The sequence below is a fragment of the Coregonus clupeaformis genome, chromosome 27, assembly GCF_020615455.1.
Source record: "Coregonus clupeaformis isolate EN_2021a chromosome 27, ASM2061545v1, whole genome shotgun sequence".
NCBI classification, from domain to species: Eukaryota; Metazoa; Chordata; class Actinopteri; order Salmoniformes; family Salmonidae; genus Coregonus; species Coregonus clupeaformis.
Window position 1 is genome coordinate 32,039,274 of NC_059218.1, and position 24,144 is coordinate 32,063,417.

General features: G+C 44.0%; 1 protein-coding gene across 4 annotated transcripts in view; it reads left to right on the forward strand.

Annotated features, from left to right (window-relative positions):
- Positions 1 to 20,665, forward strand: part of LOC121541795 (GRB10-interacting GYF protein 1-like) — a 35,059-nt gene extending 14,394 nt beyond the window's left edge. For all 4 annotated transcript variants that reach the window (XM_041851097.2, XM_041851099.2, XM_041851098.2 and 1 more), the window contains 12 exons: positions 1,211 to 1,410; positions 1,743 to 1,840; positions 1,926 to 2,026; positions 4,247 to 4,320; positions 4,424 to 4,771; positions 5,562 to 5,737; positions 5,860 to 6,020; positions 13,356 to 13,519; positions 15,303 to 15,350; positions 15,501 to 15,609; positions 16,406 to 19,368; positions 19,792 to 20,665. In XM_041851097.2, coding sequence (XP_041707031.2) covers positions 1,211 to 1,410; positions 1,743 to 1,840; positions 1,926 to 2,026; positions 4,247 to 4,320; positions 4,424 to 4,771; positions 5,562 to 5,737; positions 5,860 to 6,020; positions 13,356 to 13,519; positions 15,303 to 15,350; positions 15,501 to 15,609; positions 16,406 to 16,473 — 1,547 coding nt within the window. In that variant the 3' untranslated portion in view covers positions 16,474 to 19,368; positions 19,792 to 20,665. The remainder of the gene's footprint in view (positions 1 to 1,210; positions 1,411 to 1,742; positions 1,841 to 1,925; positions 2,027 to 4,246; positions 4,321 to 4,423; positions 4,772 to 5,561; positions 5,738 to 5,859; positions 6,021 to 13,355; positions 13,520 to 15,302; positions 15,351 to 15,500; positions 15,610 to 16,405; positions 19,369 to 19,791) is intronic.
- The last annotated feature ends 3,479 nt before the right edge of the window (positions 20,666 to 24,144 follow it).

The window sequence follows — 24,144 nt, forward strand, 5'->3', positions numbered from 1 at the left end:
CCCACAGTTGACAGTGCATGTCAGAGCAGAAACTATACCGTGAAGTCCAAGGAACTGTCCGTAGATCTCCGAGATAGAATTGTGATGAGGCATATCTGGGGAAGAGTATAAAATGATTTCTAGAGTGTTGAAAGTTTCCAAGAGCGCATTGGTCTCCATCATTGGGAAATGGAAAAATATGGAACCAACCAGACTCTGCCTAGAGCTGGCTGTCTGACCAAACTGAGCAACCGGGAAAGAATGACCTTGGTCAGGGAGGTGACCAAGAACCCAATGACCACTCTGACAGAACTACAGAGTTATTTGGCTGAGATTGGCGAACCTGCCAGAAGGACCACAGTCTCTACAGCACTTTGCTAATCTGAGCTTTATGGGAGAGGGGCTAGACTGAAGCCACTCCTGAGAAAACTGCACATGATAGCACACCTGAAATTTGCAAGAAGGCACATGAAAGACAGAGCATTAGGCAAAATATTCTGTGGTCTGATGAGACAAATTTAATTATTTGGCCTAAATTCAAAGCACTGTGTTTTGAGAACCAGGCACAGCTCATTACCCATCTAACACCATCCCTACCGTGAAGCATGGTGGTGGTGGCGGCATAATCATGCTATGGGGGAGAAGATTTACATTCCAACAGGATAATGACCCCAAGCATACAGCCAAAGCAACGCTGGAATGGCTTCAGAACAAGAATGTGAAAGTCCTTGAGTGGTCCAGCCAAAGCCCAGACTTGAATCCCATTGAAAATCTGTGGAAAGACTTGAAGATTGCTGTTCACCGCCGCTCCCCATCTAATTTAACAGAGCTTGAAAAAATCTGCAAGGAGGAATGGGTGAGAATCCAGATGTGCAAAGCTGATAGACATACCAAAGACGACTCAGCTGTAATAGCCACCCAAGGTCCTTCTACAAAGTATTAACTTGTGGGTGTGAATACTTACGTAAATTAGATATACATTTGCAATAAATTTGCAAAAATGTCTAAAAACATGTTGTAGCTGGATGAGAGAAAAAAAATCAATTTAATCAATTTTGATTTCAGGCTTTAACACAACAATGTGGAATAAGTCAAGGGGTCTGATTTAATTTCTGAAGGCACTGTACATATATCAATATTTGTTGCATATAATACTTTACAGGTACTTTATCACATTGTCATATTGTTTTGTCATGACCAATGTCTTACTCCTCTCCTCCCCCCGGTCCAGGTCCCTTCTCCACGGTAGAGATGTGCGAATGGTTCCAGGCAGGATACTTCTCAATGACCCTGCTGGTAAAGAGGGGTTGTGATGAGGGCTTCCAGCCCCTGGGTGACGTCATCAAGATGTGGGGGCGTGTGCCATTCTCCCCTGGCCCGTCCCCCCCGCCCCTGCTGGTGAGACAGCCCCCACCACCTCGGGGGTCCTCTGTGAGTCAGCGAGCACACATCTGTCTGGGTGTTTCTGTTTACTGGTGGAGTCTTAGTATGTGGTTGTTTAGTGGTGTCTGTGGTTAGTTTGTCAGTTAATCCAGGTACAGCAAAGGCACATAGATAATTGACTGTGGTGAACATATTTTCTGTGAATAAGTAGAGTACCACAGTGGCATAGGCAAAATCATGTGTTTTACTGAATATAATGTATATTGTCTCTTGTAGCTGTATTGTGTATCTATCCAGAGCAGATAATCTGTAGTGTGCTTGGGTGTTGTCTGAAGCAGTCGTATAGTCAGTATGGTAACCCTGTAGGTGTTGTTCCCCAGAGCAATATGGATCAGGAGCTGCTGAAGAAACAGTTAGAGCAGGCAGCCACTGCAGCTCTATACCAGCAACTGCAGATAAGGTTCCAGCACATGAACAGGTAGGCGCGCACACACACACCACAACACACACACTGGATGTATATGAGGGTATTTGTGAGTGTACTAATGCGTTTCTGTTTTCAGGAGTGGGGATTCTAGCATGATACCCTCGATGAACAGGTCAATGTCAGTACCAGATAATGGGTCTATGTGGGACATGCGTACCTCAGCCTCCCAGCAGTCAGGTACTGAAAAGGAACCCACTGAGTCTTTCTCTGCTTCACATACACCTTTATATAAGCACACTTTATACAGGTGCGGTCAAAGATATTGGGACACGTTCTTCTAAAATTATTTGGAATTTAAAACTTTTGCTGTTCGCACGTATTTGTTTGATTTACAACTGCACGGAACCACACAAAAAATCACTACTGAAATTATGATTTTACACTTCAAAGTCAAAGTTGTTAAATTGTTAATTAATTAATTTGGTTAGAGGCGAAGTAATTCTCAGCAAATATTATTTATCCTACTTGTGGTAAGTTGCCGGTGCCTACAGGGTAAAAATAGCCATTCAACCAGTTTTGAAAGAGAAAGTTCTGCTCCATTGCAATCCATTGTAAAGTGCAAGGGTGCCAATATACACTGCTCAAAAAAATAAAGGGAACACTAAAATAACACACCCTAGATCTGAATGAATGAAATAATCTTATTAAATACTTTTTTCTTTACATAGTTGAATGTGCTGACAACAATCATACAAAAATTATCAATGGATATCAACCCATGGAGGTCTGGATTTGGAGTCACCTTCAAAATTAAAGTGGAAAACCACACTACAGGCTGATCCAACTTTGATGTAATGTCCTTAAAACAAGTCAAAATGAGGCTCAGTAGTGTGTGTGGCCTCCACGTGCCTGTATGGCCTCCCTACACTGCCTGGGCATGCTCCTGATGAGGTGGCGGATGGTCTCCTGAGGGATCTCCTCCCAGACCTGGACTAAAGCATCCGCCAACTCCTGGACAGTCTGTGGTGCAACGTGGCGTTGGTGGATGGAGCGAGACATGATGTCCCAGATGTGCTCAATTGGATTCAGGTCTGGGGAACGGGCGGGCCAGTCCATAGCATCAATGCCTTCCTCTTGCAGGAACTGCTGACACACTCCAGCCACATGAGGTCTAGCATTGTCTTGCATTAGGAGGAACCCAGGGCCAACCGCACCAGCATATGGTCTCACAAGGGGTCTGAGGATCTGTGGTCCTCTGTAGCTCAGCTGGTAGAGCACGGCGCTTGTAACGCCAAGGTAGTGGGTTCGATCCCCGGGACCACCCATATACAAAAATGTATGCACGCATGACTGTAAGTCGCTTTGGATAAAAGCGTCTGCTAAATGGCTTATTATTATTATTATTATTATTATCTCATCTCGGTACCTAATGGCAGTCAGGCTACCTCTGGCGAGCACATGGAGGGCTGTGCGGCCCCCCAAAGAAATGCCAACCCACACCATGACTGACCAACCGCCAAACCGGTCATGCTGGAGGATGTTGCAGGCAGCAGAACGTTCTCCACAGCGTCTCCAGACTCTGTCACGTCTGTCACGTGTGCTCAGTGTGAACCTGCTTTCATCTGTGAAGAGCACAGGGCGCCAGTGGCGAATTTGCCAATCTTGGTGTTCTCTGGCAAATGCCAAACGTCCTGCACGGTGTTGGGCTGTAAGCACAACCCCCACCTGTGGACGTCGGGCCCTCATACCACCCTCATGGAGTCTGTTTCTGACCGTTTGAGCAGACACATGCACATTTGTGGCCTGCTGGAGGTCATTTTGCAGGGCTCTGGCAGTGCTCCTCCTGCTCCTCCTTGCACAAAGGCGGAGGTAGCAGTCCTGCTGCTGGGTTGTTGCCCTCCTACGGCCTCCTCCACGTCTCCTGATGTACTGGCCTGTCTCCTGGTAGCGCCTCCATGCTCTGGACACTACGCTGACAGACACAGCAAACCTTCTTGCCACAGCTCGCATTGATGTGCCATCCTGGATGAGCTGCACTACCTGAGCCACTTGTGTGGGTTGTAGACTCTGTCTCATGCTACCACTAGAGTGAAAGCACCGCCAGCATTCAAAAGTTACCAAAACATCAGCCAGGAAGCATAGGAACTGAGAAGTGGTCTGTGGTCACCACCTGCAAAACCAGTCCTTTATTGGGGGTGTCTTGCTAATTGCCTATAATTTCCACCTGTTGTCTATTCCATTTGCACAACAGCATGTGAAATGTATTGTCAATCAGTGTTGCTTCCTAAGTGTTCCCTTTATTTTTTGGAGCATTGTATTTGACCGTATTTGTATAAGCACACACTCTTGCATATCCTCCAACACTGATACACCTCAGCTATACATCTTTTCATTCACCCGGATGTCCTTGTACACGTTGCCATTGTATGTCAGTAACGTGTTTTTGGCCTATTCCAGGCGGTGAGGCCAACCTATGGGACTTAACCATGAGTCATTCCACTCAGGGGCCATCCCTGGAGCAGCTACAGAAGGTACTTGGTTTAGTTTTCTCTCCGTCTCCCCTCCTCTCTCTCTCTCTGACAATCTCTCTCTCTGACAATCTCTCTCTCACTCTGTTCGTCTCTTGTACCTCAGCTCCAGGAACGGCGTGAGGTTGAGCTCAGGGCCAAGCGAGAGGAGGAGGAGAGGAAGCGGCGGGAGGAGAAGAGGAGGCAGCAAGAGGAGCAGAAGAGGCGTGAGGAGGAGGAGCTGTACAGGCGTAAGCAGCAGTGTCGGCAGCAGCAGGAGCTGATCATGAAGCTGCTGCAGCAGGCCCAGCCCGGGGGCCCAGGGTGTGTCTCTGGATCGGGGTCTGGGTGGAGCGGCCCCCAGGCATCAGTCCTCTCCAAGCAAGGCAAGAGCCTCAGCATGCTGGAACTGGAGACCGAGAGGCTGCTCAAACAGCAGGCACAGCACCAGAAGGCCCAGCAGCAGAGAGACCGGGTGAGGAGACACACACACCCCAAAACCTTCACACAGGCTGTCCCGTCTATTCTGTTTTAAACAGGAAGGTTTTGAAAGGTGTAGTAGTTACCTGAGAAGAGATCTGTGTTCTGAGGATATTTATTACAATGCCCATAAGTGTAACCAGCAGGGCCTAAAATTAACACCTGCCAAATGTGGGTAGATTTTGGCATTGGCATGTAAGGTCTATTTCACCAGCCATGTTGGCAGGTGGTCAGGGCTCCACAATGCAAATATTTCCCTCACATTTGGGAATAAAAATTCAAGTAGAAGTTAGGTATGAGGACATTTATAGAAAAATAAATGCTGCATTAGCTGTTTTCAATGTGTTTGTCATTTTGTTTCATAGCTGGTAGCTAATCACAGCTGCTTAAACACTGCTTAAAGATTCATTTTTAGAAACTCTGCACAAAGGCATAAGTTGGTCTAATTCAATGGTTCCCAACCTTTTTTGGTTACTGTACCACCAACTGAATTTTGCTCTGCCCGGAATACCCCTGAAGTACATTTGTGCATTTTACCAGTAACCCTATAGACTCATGAGTCTTTTCAAGTACCCAATGTGGATAGGCCAAGTACCCCCAGGGGTCCTAGTACCCCTGGTTGGGAACCACTGGTCTAATTGACTGAAGTCTACTAAAGTGAGCTTGGTGTGTTGGTGTAATTATGGCAAAAAATATTTTGGCTGGTGGACCAAAAAGTTAGTTTCAGGCACTGATAACCAGTAGTGTAACACATGTCCCTATGTTCTCTCGCCGTCTTCCCCCAGCATGGAGGCCTGTCTATGGGTCAATGGGGTGAGGGGTCTGTGGGCATGTGGTCTGGTGGGGGCATGGAGCCCAAAGGCAGCTCTGGAGGGATGGGTGTCTGGGAGGAGGCTGTGAAGAACCAGAACAGCCTCCGCAACATGGGCATGAAGAACAGCCGCAGCAGCCCCTCTCTTAGGTACACCTCACTGTGTTTGTGTGTGTGTTTGCCTCTGTTTAACGGCATGTGTTAACGTTTTGTGTGTATGTAAACTGTTTCAAGGCCTGTGTGTGTGAGTTTTTTTCTGTGTCCCCCTGCAGCGAGCAGTACATGTTGAGGAAGAAGCGTACAGAGGAGGAGGACAAACTGCTGAAGCTGCTGCAGGGCATGAAGCCCCAGGACGGCTTCACCACCTGGTGTGAACAGATGCTGCACGCGCTCAACACCTCCGCTAACAACTCCCCCTCCTCCTCCCTGGATGGTAACTAATGCACCTCCTCCTTCACTATATCACTGTGACCGGCCCTATGAATATACTGAAATATGTCATCACTCACCTTCACACCAGGGTTTCCGTTAGACGGTAATAGCCAGCTTTTGACCCCCCCACACACACATTTTATCTTACGGCCTTATTCTAAAATGGTAAAAATAAATAAAAAATCCTCATCAATCTACACACACCACCCCATAATGACAAAGCAAAAACAGGTTTTTTGAAATGTTTGCAAGTGTATTAAAAACAGAAATACCTTATTTACCTACGTATTCAGAGCCTTTGCTATGAGACTAGAAATTGAGCTCCAGTGCATCCTGTTTCCATTGATCATCCTTGAGAAGTTTCTACAACTTGATTTGAGTCCACCTGTGGTAAATTCTATTGATTGGACATGATTTGGAAAGGCACACACCTGTCTACATAAGGTCCCACAGTTGACAGTGCATGTCAGAGCAAAAACCAAGCCATGAGGTTGAAATAATTGTCCGTAGAGCTCCAAGACAGGATTGTGTCGAGGAACAGATCTGGGGAAGGGTACCAAAACATTTCTGCAGCATTGAAGGTCCCCAAGAACACAGTGGCCTTCATAATTCTTAAATGGAAGAAGTTTAGAACCACCAAGACAATTCCTAGAGCTGGCCGCCCGGCCAAACTGAGCAGTCGGGAGAGAAGGGCCTTGGTCAGGGAGGTGACCAAGAACCCGATGGTCACTCTGACAGAGCTCCAGAGTTCCTCTGTGGAGATGGGAGAACCTTCCAGAAGGACAACCATCTCTGCAGCACTCCACCAATCAGGCCTTTATGGTAGAGTGGCCAGACGGAAGCCACTCCTCAGTAAAAGGTACATGACAGCCTGCTTGGAGTTTGACAAAAGGCCCCTAAAGGAATCTCAGACCATGAGAATCAAGATTCTCTGGTCTGTTGAAACCAATATTGAACTCTTTGGCCTGAATGCTAAGCATCACGTCTGGAGGAAGCCTTGCACCATCCCTACGGTGAAGCATGGTGGTGGCAGCATCATGCTGTGGGGATGTTTTTCAGCGGCTGGGACTGGGAGTCTAGTCAGGATCGAGGGAAAGATTAACGGAGGAAGGACAGAGATCCCTGATGAAAACCTGCTCCAGAGCACTCAGGACCGCCGACTGGGGCGAAGGTTCACCTTCCAACAGGACAACGACCCTACGCACACAGCCAAGACAATGCAGGAGTGGCTTCGGGACAAGTCTCTGAATGTCCTCGAGTGGCCCAGCCAGAGTCCGGACTTGAACCCGATCGAACTTCTCTGGGAGACCTGAAAATAGCTGTGAAGCAACGCTCCCCATCCAACCTGACAGAGCTTGAGAGGATCTGCAGAGAAGAATGGGAGAAACTCCCCCAAATACAGGTGTGCCACGCTTGTAGCGTCATACCCAAGAAGACTCGAGGCTGTAATCGCTGCCAAAGGTGCTTCAACAAAGTACTGAGTAAAGGGTCTGAATACTTATTTAAATATATTATTTGTTTTTTATTTTAAATACATTTTTAAACATTTCTAAACCAGTTTTTGCTTTGTCATGGGGTAAAACATTTTTTTTTTTTAAGAAACGTATGCATTCACTAACTGTAAGTCGCTCTGGATAAGAGCGTCTGCTAAATGACTAAAATGGAAAAAATGGAGGCCTAGACTGAAAGTCAATTTATGCTTGATCTCAATATGTGGTCGGAGCCTCCATATGGAGGGTGTTACGCAATTGCGGAGCATCCAGAGCCATGCAGAGGCCAAATCGAGGTCTGTACTGCGTCGCAAATTTTGTAACAATGCCTGGGGCTCTGTATTACTCTGCATTTACATGATTGGTTGACGGTAGGTGGGGGCGGTACGTCCTGTAGAAAGAAAACACAAACTCACTTGACAACAGCTCTGCACTGCTCCACAAAGCGCAAGAAGTATCTCGTTTCGCTCTCGGAGTGTTCAGAGCGCAAACTTGACGCACTGGCCGATGAATAGGGTTGATCCGAGCGTTCTGACATCACAACTGCAGTCAAGCACCCAAGCAAACATTGGCTAGCTACTTCCAGACACAAAATTGGGATTATGGTTCATTGTTTACCTCTGGATAACATTAAAACAGCCTAACCAGCACCCCACTGACCATTTTACTCGCCCTAGCAGAGCTGGTTAGGCTGTTTTCATGTTATCCAGAGCGTTGGTGACTGTAACTGCTGCTGGCAACAATTTTAATTACGCTTTTTTGCCGACGTTTACTGACACCGGCCATATTCAACGGTTGCTGTGCGTTAGTTATTCTGTGCTCTGGCATACTCAGACTGAATTTACGAATGCACCCGCAATGGTTACTTGCATGGTGGAGTCTTTTTGTTAAGACCTGTAGCAAGCTAGCTTGGTAAACAATGAACCTAGCTAGGTAAACAGCGTGTCAAATCATACACGTAACGTTAGCTAGCGAGCCAGCCAGCTAACGTTAGCTAGCTATGTTAAACAATGAACCATAATCCCAACTCATGACTTTACTACTTTTACATTTTAGTCATTTAGCAGACGCTCTTATCCAGAGCGACTTACAGGAGCAATTAGGGTTAAGTGCCTTGCTCAAGGGCACATTTACGTCATTTAGCAGACGCTCTTATCCAGAGCGACTCACAAATTGGTGCATTCACCCTATAGCCAGTGGGATAACCACTTTACAATTTTGGGGGGTAGAAGGATTACTTTATCCTATCCCAGGTATTCCTTAAAGAGGTGGGGTTTCAAATGTCTCCGGAAGGTGGTGAGTGACTCCGCTGTCCTGGCGTCGTGAGGGAGCTTGTTCCACCATTGGGGTGCCAGAGCAGCGAACAGTTTTGACTGGGCTGAGTGGGAACTATGCTTCCGCAGAGGAAGGGGAGCCAGCAGGCCAGAGGTGGATGAAGGCAATGCCCTCGTTTGGGAGTAGGGACTGATCAGAGCCCGAAGGTACAGAGGTGCCGTTCCCCTCACTGCTCCATAGGCAAGCACCATGGTCTTGTAACGGATGCGAGCTTCAACTGGAAGCCAGTGGAGTGTGCGGAGGAGGGGGGTGACGTGAGAGAACTTGGGAAGGTTGAACACCAGACGGGCTGCGGCATTCTGGATGAGTTGTAGGGGTTTAATGGCACAGGCAGGGAGGCCAGCCAACAGCGAGTTGCAGTAATCCAGACGGGAGATGACAAGTGCCTGGATTAGGACCTGTGCCGCTTCCTGTGTAAGGCAGGGTCGTACTCTCCGAATGTTGTAGAGCATGAACCTGCAGGTAGCTATCCAACCAGGTTCAATGTTATTAAGCAAATGGCTCTGAGATACGAATAATAAGAGCATACCCATAACGTTAGCAAGCGAGCCAGCCAGCTAACGTTAGCTAGCTAACAGTACACTTGAAATGAAACCACTTTCTGTCACAATGTGTAATATCTGAAAATGTAGCTAGCTAGACTATCTTACCCGTATACATCATGCATGATGGACGCGTCTCACTGTCATGGATGCCATGGTTGCCCATAGTTTGATGTAATCCGGAGACAGGTGTTTTCTCCATCTCGTTAGCTATAATTCCACTGATTTCAAAACTTGATCCTCCAGAAAGTGGAGAGCAACACTTATGCAGCTCCAATACATTATACTTTTTATTTTTAAGCCGCGTTAGACCGGATTACCTACACATACTGACCAGCACAAATAGACAGTAGCGTGCTATATGGCAGACCAATCCAAACTCCCCTCTCGGTATGTCCAGCCCACTCATTATCTCAGCCAATCATGGCTAGTGGGAAGGTTGCTGTCTTTTTCTGTGGCTTAACCAACTAGACTCGTAATTTCACAATTTGAATCGTATTTACAGATGGTATACAAGTTTAAGGCACATGAAAGTTCACATGTTCCAGAAGGCATTTCAGCAAAAAAATAAGCGTTTTTTTTTTTTACGTTTCTGTTCAAATGGCTCTCCTGTGATGTAGTGACCCGCGACATACGCCTAGTTTCCTGAAACGAGTCACAAATGAGCCCATTTGGGGATCTGCTAGCATTTCTGATTGTCTTAACGCACCACCACTAAATGACTTGTGGAGCTTCTCAAAGTAATGTTTTCTTCACCTCAAACAGCAAGCAAGCAGTCTGTTTTTACAGCCATTGATAATTACAATGGTTCCTCAATGTATTTGAAAAATCTTTCCCTTTAACCACTCGGCGTGAAAGGAAAAAATGTCATGCTCTGATCAAGTGGAAACGTCATAAAATCCTACCTGATTACTTCTTATCAGTGCTTGACTTGGACTGAAATAGGTTCCGGTACTTATTTTGGTGCTGGTACTGTTTATATTTAGGTGCAGGAGCTCCACAATACTTTTCAGCTAATATTCTATAAGAGGAACAGGAGCTCAAGCAGTAGAACATTTGAGGTGCCGGTACTCAGCTCCGGTGAGCTCCTGCCCAAGTCCGGCACTGCTTCTTATCCCATGCACAAATAGCCTACAGCTGTGTCTGTCCCGAGCTCACTGGCACGGGGGAAACTCTGAGCGCCCAGAATATTTTACACAATGTTGCAAGTTCGCTAGCCTAAGCTTCGGGCTGGAACCAAGTTAATAATTTATACTTTTCAAGTTTGTTGCAGACTGGCCATGTGTGATATATAGGATATTTGTTTTATATCAGGATTTTCTTTCTACCTGCAGGCTGCAATGTTTTTATTTGTTGGCTTTATGTAGGCTTTTTTACATAGTTGGCAATAGAAGTTACTTTTTAGGTTTGTATAATTTTCATTTAGATTTGGATAGAATTATGATTAACCATATCACAATGATTTTGAGGTATTACGACGTTATTATAAATTCAATAAAACTGTTTCACGAAAATGTGCGTATGTAAACCATAATTGGCATGCACGCAGATCGGTAGAAATTGAAAGATAAATTGGCATTCCACATGAGAAAGGTTGCAGACTTTTTTTTTCTTATGGTTACAGTGGGGAGAACAAGTATTTGATACACTGCCGATTTTGCAGGTTTTCCTACTTACAAAGCATGTAGAGGTCTGTCATTTTTATCATAGGTACACTTCAACTGTGAGAGATGGAATCTAAAACAATAATCCAGAAAATCACATTGTATGATTTTTAAGTAATTAATTTGCATTTTATTGCATGACATAAGTATTTGATACATCAGAAAAGCAGAACTTAATATTTGGTACAGAAACCTTTGTTTGCAATTACAGAGATCATATGTTTCCTGTAGGTCTTGACCAGGTTTGCACACACTGCAGCAGGGATTTTGGCCCACTCCTCCATACAGACCTTCTCCAGATCCTTCAGGTTTCGGGGCTGTCGCTGGGCAATACAGACTTTCAGCTCCCTCCAAAGATTTTCTATTGGGTTCAGGTCTGGAGACTGGCTAGGCCACTCCAGGACCTTGAGATGCTTCTTACGGAGCCACTCCTTAGTGGCCCTGGCTGTGTGTTTCGGGTCGTTGTCATGCTGGAAGACCCAGCCACGATCCATCTTCAGTGCTCTTACTGAGGGAAGGAGGTTGTTGGCCAAGATCTCGCGATACATGGCCCCATCCATCCTCCCCTCAATATGGTGCAGTCGTCCCGTCCTTTGCAGAAAAGCATCCCCAAAGAATGATGTTTCCACCTCCATGCTTCACGGTTGGGATGGTGTTCTTGGCATTGTACTCATCCTTCTTCTTCCTCCAAACACGGCGAGTGGAGGTTAGACCAAAAAGCTCTATTTATGTCTCATCAGACCACATGACCTTCTCCCATTCCTCCTCCAGATGGTCATTGGCAAACTTCAGATGGGCCTTGACATGCGCTGGCTTGAGCAGGGGGACCTTGCGTGCGCTGCAGGATCTTAATCCATGACGGCGTAGTGTGTTACTAATGGTTTTCTTTGAGACTGTGGTCCCAGCTCTCTTCAGGTCATTGACCAGGTCCTGCCGTGTAGTTCTGGGCTGATCCCTCACCTTCCTCATGATCATTGATGCCCCACGAGGTGAGATCTTGCATGGAGCCCCAGACCAAGGGTGATTGACTGTCATCTTGAACTTCTTCCATTTTCTAATAATTGCGCCAACAGTTGTTGCCTTCTCACCAAGCTGCTTGCCTATTGTCCTGTAGCCCATCCCAGCCTTGTGCAGGTCTACAATTTTATCCCTGATGTCCTTACACAGCTCTCTGGTCTTGGCCATTGTGGAGAGGTCGGAGTCTGTTTGATTGTGTGGACAGGTGTCTTTTATACAGGTAACGAGTTCAAACAGGTGCAGTTAATACAGGTAATGAGTGGAGACCAGGAGGGCTTCTTAAAGAAAAACTAACAGGTCTGTGAGAGCTGGAATTCTTACTGGTTGATAGGTGATAGATTAATTATTAATGACTAATTATTACACCCTGAAACTGTGTATAATGTGTTAGAAATATGTGAGTGTAGGACCAGTAAAGGCTATGGCATTGAGCCACTATTTAGCAATATGAGTAAGAGTTAGGCCAGACAACAAAGACAACTGAGAAACTAAGATAAAGAGGCTTCCCAATTTAGGGAGGGGAGAAACTGTTATGAAAACATGGTGCAGAATATTGTGAGAACGGCAATAACTGAGTAATGCAGGGAGTAGGGTATGTGTGTGTGTGTGTGTGTGTGTGTGTGTGTGTGTATGCATGTGTGTGTGTGTATGTGTGTATGCATGTGTGTATGCATGTGTGTGTATATGTGTGTGTGTGTGTGTGTGTGTGTGTGAACTGATGGTCAGTAGAGCAGTTTTAGAGTGGAAAACTACAGCCCGCCTACAGAGGGGAGGGATTTTTTTGTATGACGTATTAGTATAAAAGATGGACTCTGAAATTGTGATGGCAGAATTCTCAATGAATAAATATCTCTGACTATGCAGACCGGGACTCTGGCCGTTACTTAAATCCCAAAAGACTTACAACCTTTTGGGAGACGCACAGAGACACTAAAATAGTTTGTTAAATAATTCACATAACAGTAGGTGATCAAATACTTATGTCATGCAATAAAATGCAAATTAATTACTTAAAAATCATACAATGTGATTTTCTGGATTTTTGTTTTAGATTCCGTTTCTCACAGTTGAAGTGTACCTATGATAAAAATTACAGACCTCTACATGCTTTGTAAGTAGGAAAACCTGCAAAATCGGCTGTGTATCAAATACTTGTTCTCTCCACTATATCTAGTTATCACAAACATCTCCTTAGTTGCCAGACTCCCTGGCTCCAGCATTTCCTCTCTCTCGCTCAACCTTTTCCCCTGGTATTAAGTGTAAATGTCTGTGGTCTTCCTGTGAGCAGTGACCACCATCGTGGCCTATCTGAAGGAGGTGGAGTCTCCCTACGAAGTCCATGACTTTATCCGCTCCTACCTGGGCGACACTGTGGAAGCCAAAGAGTTCGCCAAGCAGTTCCTGGAGCGCCGTGCCAAACAGAAAGCAAACCACCAGAGACAGCAACAGCAGGTCTGTGTTATATGTATACTGAACAAAAATTTTAACGCAACATGAAACAATTTCATATAAGGAAATCAGTCAATTTAAATAAATAAATTAGGTCCTAATATATGGATTTCACGACTGGGAATACAGATATGCATCTGTTGGTCACAGGTACCTTTAAAAAAAAAAAGTAGGGGCGTGGATCAGAAAACCAGTCAGTATCTGGTGTGACCACCATTTGCATCATGCAGCGCGATACATCTCCTTCGTATAGAGTTGATCAGGCTGTTGATTGTGACCTGTGGAATGTTGTCCCACTCCACTTCAATGGCTGTGCAAAGTTGCTGGACATTGGCGGGAACTGGAACACGCTGACGTACTCGTCGATCCAGAGCATCCCAAACATGCTCAATGGGTGACATGTCTGAGTATGCAGGCCATGAAAGAACTGGGATATTTTCAGCTTCCAGGAATTGTGTACAGATCCTTGCAATATGGGGCCGTGCATTATCATTCTGAAACATGAGGTAATGGCGGCGAATGAATGGCATGACAATGGGCCTCAGAATGTCGTCACGGTATCTCTGTGCATTGAAATTGCCATAGATAAAATGCAATTGTGTTCGTTGTCCGAAGCTTATGCCTGCCCATACCATAACCCCACCACCACCATGGGGCACTCTGTTCACAACGTTGACATAAGCAAACCGCTCACCCACGCATACACCACGCTGTCTGGCATCGGCCCGGTACAGTTGAAACCGGGATTCATCCGTGAAGAGCACTCTTCACCAGTGGCCATTGAAGGTGAGAATTTGCCCACTGAAGTTGATTTACAACGCCGTACTGCAGTCAGATCAAGACCCTGGTGAGGACGACGAGCACGCAGATGAGCTTCCCTGAGACTGCTTCTGACAGTTTGTGCAGAACTTCTTTGGTTGTGCAAACCCACAGTTTCATCAGCTGTCTGGGTGGAGAAGCCGGATGTGGAGGTCCTGGGCTGGCTTGGTTACACGTGGTCTGCGGTTGTGAGGCCTGTTGGACGTACTGACAAATTCTCTAAAACGACGTTTAAGACGGCTTATGGTATAGAAATTAACATTCAATTCTCTGGCAACAGCTCTGGTGGACATTCCTGCAGTCAGCATGCCAATTGCACGCTCCCTCAATGTGAGATCTGTGGCTTTGTGTGACACAACTGCACATGTAAGAGTGGCCTTTTATTGTCCCCAGCACAAGGTTCACCTGTGTAATGATCATGCTGTTTAATCAGCTTCTTGATATGCCGCACCTGTCAGGTGGGTGGATTATCTTGGCAAAGGAGAAATGCTCACTAACAGGGATGTAAACACATTTTTGCACCAAATTTGAGAGAAATAAGCTTTGTGTATGGAATATTTCTGGAATCTTTTGTTTCAGCTCATGAAACATGGGAAACACTTGACATGTTGCGTTTATATTTTTGTTCAGTATAATAATAAATAAATATACATTCTGTTTATCAGACACTTTTATCCAATGCGGCTTAGTTATGTGTGCATACATTTTACGTATGAGTGGTCCCCGGAATCAAACCCACTACCCTGGCATTACACGCGCCATGCTCTACCAACTGCGCTACAAAGGACATTAGCGTATTTTGTGTCGATCGTTGACCAAAAAATGACAAATCTATTTTAATCCCACTTTGTAACAATAAAATGTGAAAAAGTCCAAGGGGGTGTAGACTTTCTATAGACACTGTAGCTGTGTTTGCGGTGTGGCTGTATAAGACATTATCAGTAACCAACATCCCTCTCCCCCCCAGCTGTCAAAAGAAGTTGCAGGGCTGTCCGTGAACAACTTTCCTGTACAGGTAGGCTCCTCTTTAAGTCATGACCAACATTCTTGTTATATCAATCTATACTTTTCTAATGTTAGAGCACTAATTGGAATTTGCAAATACCCAATACATTGTCTGTCACCACGTTGTTCCCCTCTCTCCTCACCTCTCTCTTTTCTGTAGTCCATGTTCCAGGCAGCCCAGATGGGGACAGGAGGAATGTATGATAGCCAGGCTGCAAAGATGAAGAAGAAACAGACCATGATGCTTCACTCCGACCCCAGCATCTTGGGTATGCAGACACTCAGTCAATAATACGTGAAGTATATTTATTTAATATCTTGAAGCACAGTGAAAAGTAAACTAAATGGAGTGAAGTATTGAGTGGTTGATGTTTTCTATATACAGGTGTTAGGTTATTATCAAAGAGCAATAACTCGAAGAAGCAGCACAGGCCAAGTTTATTCATCCCATTGGGTCGTATAGCTGCAAAGAAAATATATGACGATACAAGCGCATATATTTGTAACCTCCTAGGCAGGGCCAACTCCTTACACATCTAGACAGCCAATACATCTCTGTTGCTCGGCAGGAACTTAATTGGTTCCTCTCACTGGTGTAGTCATGGTCCTGCCTGATGCTAGAACCTTTGCAGGCGTGGAAGTGTGTGTGTGAGATAGGACTGTAGTAGCAGGGCCGTTGGGGTGGGCCCCTCTGGCCCCCCTCCGAGGTTTCTTCTCACTTCTTCTGTTGACTTGACCTTGAGCCGAATTCCACGCTACTCAGTAGTTCTGCAGCTGGCCTGCCTTATCAAAGACTAACTGTTGCGCTTCGCCTCCCTCTGTAACTTTCCATACACATTCCTTATTCACCCTTCATTGACACAGAACATAAACAGTTATCATACATCTAATGTAATCAATAAGTTCTGATATAGTGACAGGAATAAGTATATTTAAAGTTAGAACCCAACATGGGAGAGTAACTACAGAATACCGTAAACTTCTGAAATGTGCTTTCCAAATGTGAAAAGTAGTGGAATCCATGCTGGATGTGGATAGAATTTAACCATGGTGTTTCTCATGCAGGATATTCATTCCTGGGCGCAGGAGACAGGATGAGCCTGGGAGAGATGGAAACAGTGGAGGATTATTGATCCACAGCATCTACCTGAATCCACCTGAGGCCTTACACCTGGCATACGACACACACTGACCTACACACACACACACACACACACACACACACACACACACACGAATGTGCACTGCTGAGCTACGTTGCCCCCTCTTAGATGAGGACCTGGTAAAGTAGTGTTTTCTCCCTGGTCTCTCGGTGGGGTGGGGGGTGCAGAGAGGAGTACCCTCCCTCACTTCTTACAGTTAAGCACCTTAAACTAAACTAATGCACTTTATCACAGGGAGTTTCAATATTTCAAATGAAGATTCGCCTGTGTTTTTTTCTTTGTGTTGGTTTTAGGATGCAAAATTTGCATATATTTTGCATATATTATGTCTACGATATGAATAAACACAAGTGGGTATGTGTGTGCAAACATACCTAAGTAAGGAACTGGAGGTTAGATCTCCGATAATAATGGTGAGGGGTTGGGAGTGATGAGGATTTATTGTTTTTGGAAGTATATTATTTTTTGAAAGAGACACTGTTGTTTTAAATTCATTTATATAAAATGTAAAGCTATAACAAACCTGCATTTTATTAAGAAAACTTGAACGTTTGCACTTAGAAAAACAAACAAAAGTAGTTGTGGATAAGTAGTGGAAGAAAATGTTTCTTTGAATGCTGGTGTGTCTGTGTGGTAGACTCAAAGCCTGCACACGTTTTATTGCTTACAGAGATGCATAAAAAGGCCATGTTTTTACTTTGTTCCATGAAACTTTTTTTTACTTTGAAGAATGTATGCAATTTGTGACCATGTTATATGTATGAGTGATTGGTAGCAAATGAATGTGTGCATGTTTTTTTTGTACATGGGTTCTTTAAGTGAGAGTGGAGAGGGCTCTTTTCATCCAATCTTTCACCAGCTCCTCATCCCCTAAATGACTCCATGATGGTCTTTGCGTTTCTGTCCAGTTACCTGACTGGCCGTCCGTGTTCTGGCACTGGTGCTTTGCTGGCCTCATGCTCTTCTCTCGCGACGAGTCACTGAGGTATACGGGCTCTGATTCGCTGATTGAACTGTGAAAGCAGATGTCTTGTTTCAAGGCAGATTTCCGAGGTATATTTTACTGCAGTACAGGTCCTGTCTCTCGATCTCATTCTTGTTAAAAGAACCATGAATAGTTCTGTTTTAATAATGATCTTCCTTGTGGTTATGACAGTTGGTAAGACCAGAGAAGTCCCTTGCATTTTTCAAAGGGATCTATTGCCTTTAATGACATGCCAGTGTTGAGGTCTTGCTTTCCTGTTCCCAGGCTGTTTTGCAGGCTATTGCCACTGCTTGTGTGAAACCTGGTTTTTATAGCCAGAGTCCTCTCTTTTGTTGCTTTTTGAATATAATGTTTGTCTGTTAATAACAAAGTGGAAAAGTATTTGGACTTGATGAAATGGAGCACTTTTGAGGCTGCTAAGCTTTTGTATTTTTATATTGTTTTATTTGCCTCTGGTAATTGTTTTTTAAAAACTCTTTAAAAAAATAATATATATATATATATATATATATATATATATATATATATATATATATATATATATATATATATAAAAAAATATGAATGTATTCCAAAAACAGAAATGTACAACAGTGCAGTGAGATGAAGCCAGACTTTAAACAAATATTTTCAAGGTATTGTAGTGAGGATAAAGTATTAGAATCCCTGAAGATGAGATACTGTAAATGAAACTGAGGTGGACACCGCTGAACACACTGCCTACTGCTCTCTGAAGAACTTCTCGTAATAAGATGAAGACGTCTGTCCATCACCAAGCAATGTTGTCATCCTCAATAGTCTCTGGATACAGTTCCTCATGGATGGAAATCCAACATAGTGGCAGATCCTTTCAAACATGATGGACTCATTACAAACCTATATACCGAGGAAATGGCATGGGAAAATGTAGCAGTAGTTTTTCAAAAGATAAATCTGTCTCCTTTTATCTTTGAATGTCTGGTTTGTGACTATTCATTATCTTCTTCCTCTCTAATTGCCTACAACTTGTGAAAATTGAGAGTTTGAAGATGTGGCTGGAGGAATGATCGGTACTTCATCTGCAAACTGAAACTATCTTTGCTTTAACCATTTTTTATTCATACCAAGTCTGGATTATATTTTTTATTTAAAAAAAAAAAAGACAAAAAATGGATGAAGAGAAAAAGGAGAATGGACAATTGTTTTTAAAGAGACTGGTGACAACTGTAATATGTGGTTATATTTGACTCTGTGTGTTTCTCATGGCTTCTTCACCAAGAAGAGATCCAGAGATGGAGTGAGGAGATTGCAAGAGAGGAGAGGGATCAAAAATCTATTTTGACTCTTCACGCTCCTTGAGCCTCCTCAACAGACTTGTTCCTCAGGCCAGCCTCCTAGCCATAGCTGATCCCCCTCCTTACAACATACTGTGCAACATGTCTCATGGGGTTTGGCAGACTGGGACCATGTGACTAGAGGTTGCCTGGTTAAATTATGGATATTTTAAAAAGATTCATCGTATGTTCAAAGAAATTAAAATGTACTGGAGAGAACTTATTTTTATAACCCAGGCCTACAATTGGAACTTTTTGAAATCCAAAACTACTGGACAATGGAAGGGAGGGGGGGGGTGAAACGTGTTCATCTTCCACTTGTGCGTTTGTTGGTTTTAGTCACACAGAACAGTGTAGGGAGATGGACAGGTTTGTGGACTACGTAAAATGCCCCCGTCTCCTTGTATTTACTCTTTTACTGGACAGTATACCTCAAGGATTGCCTTTCCCTGGACATTTTCCACAAGAAAGGACAGCATTGAGGATGACCTTGACACCGAAGTGGACCAGATTCTTCGATGTACCAGAACAAAACTGCGCTGACCTTCAGAGAGCCACAGAAAGCAAGTTAATGATGTTACCATCTGTTTTTAGGAATGGGCTCACCAGGGGAAATGTATATTCTTTGTTACAGATGTACTTTTGCTGACTTTATAGGTTACTGGCTACCTGAAGTGGCATGTAGGACAGGTAGAGGCAAGGGGGAACTCGATAAATGATTTGACTAAAGATCCTATTTAATAGCTTGCTGTACCAATAATGATAGTTATTCAGTGGAGAGTTGGGTAATTAATAGGTTCCTCAGGATATGTGTCCATTTTAATGATGTTGGACATCTAGATATATCCTGGTGTCTGGACAAGCCCCTCGGTTCCTCATGCTATACCCAGGGGGGTCTGGGATTTAATATTAGTCTGATATGAATCTATTATGAGCCGGGTTATAGTGTTTAATCATCCTTGTTTTAATAGTCCTGTCTTGTTTCTGCAGGCCAGGAGGATACTTCATGGACACTAGCCACCACCACCTTGCTCGGTCCATGTAGTGGCCCCTCTGCTAGACGATCAGCTGCAAAGTGAGGAGGTGTATCGGAGGCTAAGGCCTGTGGGCTCTCATACCCTGAATGACTGGGCTGTTCTGGACCACAGCTGGACATGGGATTGTCTCAGAGGAGCAGACAGGAGAGGAGAGAGACTCTCAGACTCTAACTTTGTCCCGGTCCTGGACTGGACTAGACCGGGGAATACTGAACCCAGCTGACTGAGGTCTCAACCAGGAGTTAAGACTCATACACACACACCATACATACATGGACTCTCAAATTACTTTAACATACAGCTATGCTCATGCCCTGTTACATTCACACGAGCACACACACAAAGATCTGATTGGCAAGTTTCAACTCCTGGATGTAAATAGTGAATGATTCATTTGACTTTACTGGTTTTTGTGTTCAATTTTTTTGACTCCTTATTTGGTTTTACTTGCCTTAACTAGACATAATTAAATTGCCCCTGAGTGATAACCCCTTCCCCTCCCTATTACCTAGTAATAGGCTTGACCTGGTTGAGTGTATGGAATAATGGCAGGGTTGGTTTGGGACATCCTTTGACCTTCTAGCAGAGCAGTAAAATGATTGCAGTAATGGGGATTAATGAGTGCTGTAAAAATATCATGCTAAAACTATTAGAGGAATGTTTGTCATGCAAATTGGTTAAAATACGTTTTGGGGAAATGTTATGCTTATTTGACCTCTTCTCTCTACTCAAACACAGCAGAATTTTAGATGGAGCTGGGCATTGTAAATAGTTTTTACTTTGAAGAGAAGTGTAACAGAATAAATAAACTAATGTGTGAAATGCAATATGAAAGTATTGTTATAAATTCTCTTATATATTGTTTTAAAGGGAAGACAGATCAACGCTAAAGTTGACCGTGCACAGCGGGTTGCTGTCATATCGCATCTGACCACATAATTTTCTGTTCCTTTCCCGACGATTCCACATGTTGAATCGCCAACTTTTGGTGACACCCAGCAGGTGACCTACTGCGCACGACCGACGTTCGTGTTGGTCGGTCTTCCTTTTACATATTACACTAAGCATCTCTGCCTGCAGTTTTACATGTTGCCCACATGGGGGCATGGTACGTTGAGTTTGATTGTCCTATGCGCCACACTCCTTTCTGCTTTCCCAATCATCAAACCATTGGAAATGAGCCGCTGAATTGTTACATTGTAAAGGAAAACCATCTGCAGTGGTTCCCAAACTGCGGGCCGCGAGGGCTCGGCAGGGGGGAGGCGCGTTTTTTGTTCTTTTTTAAATATATTTTTTGGGGAACTCGGTCCTGCTTTAAACTTACTCTTAAAAGTTGTAATAGTAGAATGCACAAGGTGCTAATTCGAAATTGGGTAGTGTATCATCAGTTCTTGTAATGTTAGTCATTGCATACCTCAACTAGCGGATGTCAGCTAACCTTTTATTTTTAAAAAATGCCCATAGATATTGTTGTAATTTGTCACTCAAATATCGCATCAATACACATTAGACATGGCAAAATGTATAGAATTGCAGGAAATAAGCTTTAAACCTGCAAAATTCTCTCCACCAACAAGAGGGGTGTGAACAGTGCTTTTGCCCATAGAAATTGATGTGGCGCGTGTGCACGCACAAGGGGGTCGCGGGATGTTCCCCAATGCTGGAAGGGGGGCCCCAAGTGAAAAAGTTTGGGAACCCCTGTGCTACAGAATAACGGGTGGGGGAGCTACAAGCTCGTTACTGCACATCGGTCATTTCATATGTAATCTCTACGTAAACATAACTAGAACCTGTCGAAGGAATTAACTAGCAGTAGTTCCAGTGTTTGGGTTTTTCGTCACTGGTTATTTGGACAAATCACGATTTCCCAGGTGTTGGCATCTTTCGAATTTTGGAAGAGAAGGGACATTCGGCCCGTAACTTGCAAAGAAAGAGGGTGGCGCTCCTTGTTCCGGTTCCACTCTTCATTCTATAATTTCTTAATCTGTTCTCTTAACACGTATGTACCCCGAACTGAATCAAGCAGCTGACCAATTACGTGAGACTTTAGTTCTGAGTTATCCGAGATTAGCCGTACTGCATCTGCCACAATATTTGGGGCAAAATCTGTGACATTTTCAGAATGTTCAGGTCAACAGAACTTTGACCTCTAGGGTACAGTGGGGGGGGAAAGTATTTAGTCAGCCACCAATTGTGCAAGTTCTCCCACTTAAAAAGATGAGAGGCCTGTAATTTTCATCATAGGTACACGTCAACTATGACAGACAAAATGAGAAAAAAAAATCCAGAAAATCACATTGTAGGATTTTTAATGAATTATTTGCAAATTATGGTGGAAAATAAATATTTGGTCAATAACAAAAGTTTCTCAATACTTTTATATACCCTTTGTTGGCAATGACACAGGTCGAACGTTTTCTGTAAGTCTTCACAAGGTTTTCACACACTGTTGCTGGTATTTTGGCCCATTCCTCCATGCAGATCTCCTCTAGAGCAGTGATGTTTTGGGGCTGTCGCTGGGCAACACGGACTTTCAACTCCAAAGATTTTCTATGGGGTTGAGATCTGGAGACTGGCTAGGCCACTCCAGGACCTTGAAATGCTTCTTACGAAGCTACTCCTTCGTTGCCCGGGCAGTGTGTTTGGGATCATTGTCATGCTGAAAGACCCAGCCACGTTTAATCTTCAAGGCCCTTGCTGATGGAAGGAGGTTTTCACTCAAAATCTCACGATACATGGCCCCATTCATTCTTTCCTTTACACGGATCAGTCGTCCTGGTCCCTTTGCAGAAAAACAGCCCCAAAGCATGATGTTTCCACCGCATGCTTCACAGTAGGTATGGTGTTCTTTGGATGCAACTCAGCATTCTTTGTCCTCCAAACACGACGAGTTGAGTTTTTACCAAAAAGTTATATTTTGGTTTCATCTGACCATATGACATTCTCCCAATCCTCTTCTGGATCATCCAAATGCACTCTAGCAAACTTCAGACGGGCCTGGACATGTACTGGCATAAGCAGGGGGACACATCTGGCACTGCAGGATTTGAGTCCCTGGCGGCGTAGTGTTACTGATGGTAGGCTTTGTTACTTTGGTCCCAGCTCTCTGCAGGTCATTCACTAGGTCCCCCCGTGTGGTTCTGGTATTTTTGCTCACCGTTCTTGTGATCATTTTGACCCCACGGGGTGAGATCTTGCGTGGAGCCCCAGATCAAGGGAGATTATCAGTGGTCTTGTATGTCTTCCATTTCCTAATAATTTCTCCCACAGTTGATTTCTTCAAACCAAGCTGCTTACCTATTGCAGATTCAGTCTTCCCAGCCTGGTGCAGGTCTACAATTTTGTTTCTGGTGTTCTTTGACAGCTCTTTGGTCTTGGCCATAGTGGAGTTTGGAGTGTGACTGTTTGAGGTTGTGGACAGGTGTCTTTTTATACTGATAACAAGTTCAAACAGGTGCCATTAATACAGGTAACGAGTGGAGGACAGAGGAGCCTCTTAAAGAAGAAGTTACAGGTCTGTGAGAGCCAGAAATCTTGCTTGTTTGTAGGTGACCAAATACTTATTTTCCACCATAATTTGCAAATAAATTCATAAAAAATCCTACAATGTGATTTTCTGGAATTTTTTTCCTCAATTTGTCTGTCATAGTTGACGTGTACCTATGATGAAAATTACAGGCCTCATCTTTTTAAGTGGGAGAACTTGCACAATTGGTGGCTGACTAAATACTTTTTTTCCCCACTGTACATATCAGAATTACCTGTATAAAAGACTTTAAAACGGAAACCCTGGTAATTGTTTTACTTTGTTTGACAAGTGGTTCGGAAAGGTCATGTAATTATCGTTCAAATTATATATATCATAACCAGCTTTGATTGAAAGCACTAGCTACAACTATTGTTTAAAAACCGCCCATATTGTGTCATTGACATTAGAATGTTGGAAGCCATCGAATTCCATGTACTGGGGCAGCTATGTTTTTGAATTTGTAGCTTTGTGGATATAGGCACCAAATTGCACACAAACTGCTAGAACAGTGTTTTAAAAAGATTTGTAGATGCAGGGCCATCACAGAATTCACTCATTAACCCCACAGAAACCATTTTTCCAATTGTAGTATTCCCAAAAATATCTTAATGTTAATAGTGATGCAGAATACGCAACCACATGAGCCAGGTGTGCCAGTTATAGAAGAATATTAAATTATTCACAATTGTGGTAATGTGCCCCAAAATCTGTCTGAATTGCTGATTTCTGAAGATATTACCACAATTCTGTGAATAATTTGACAACTTTAGATCTGTC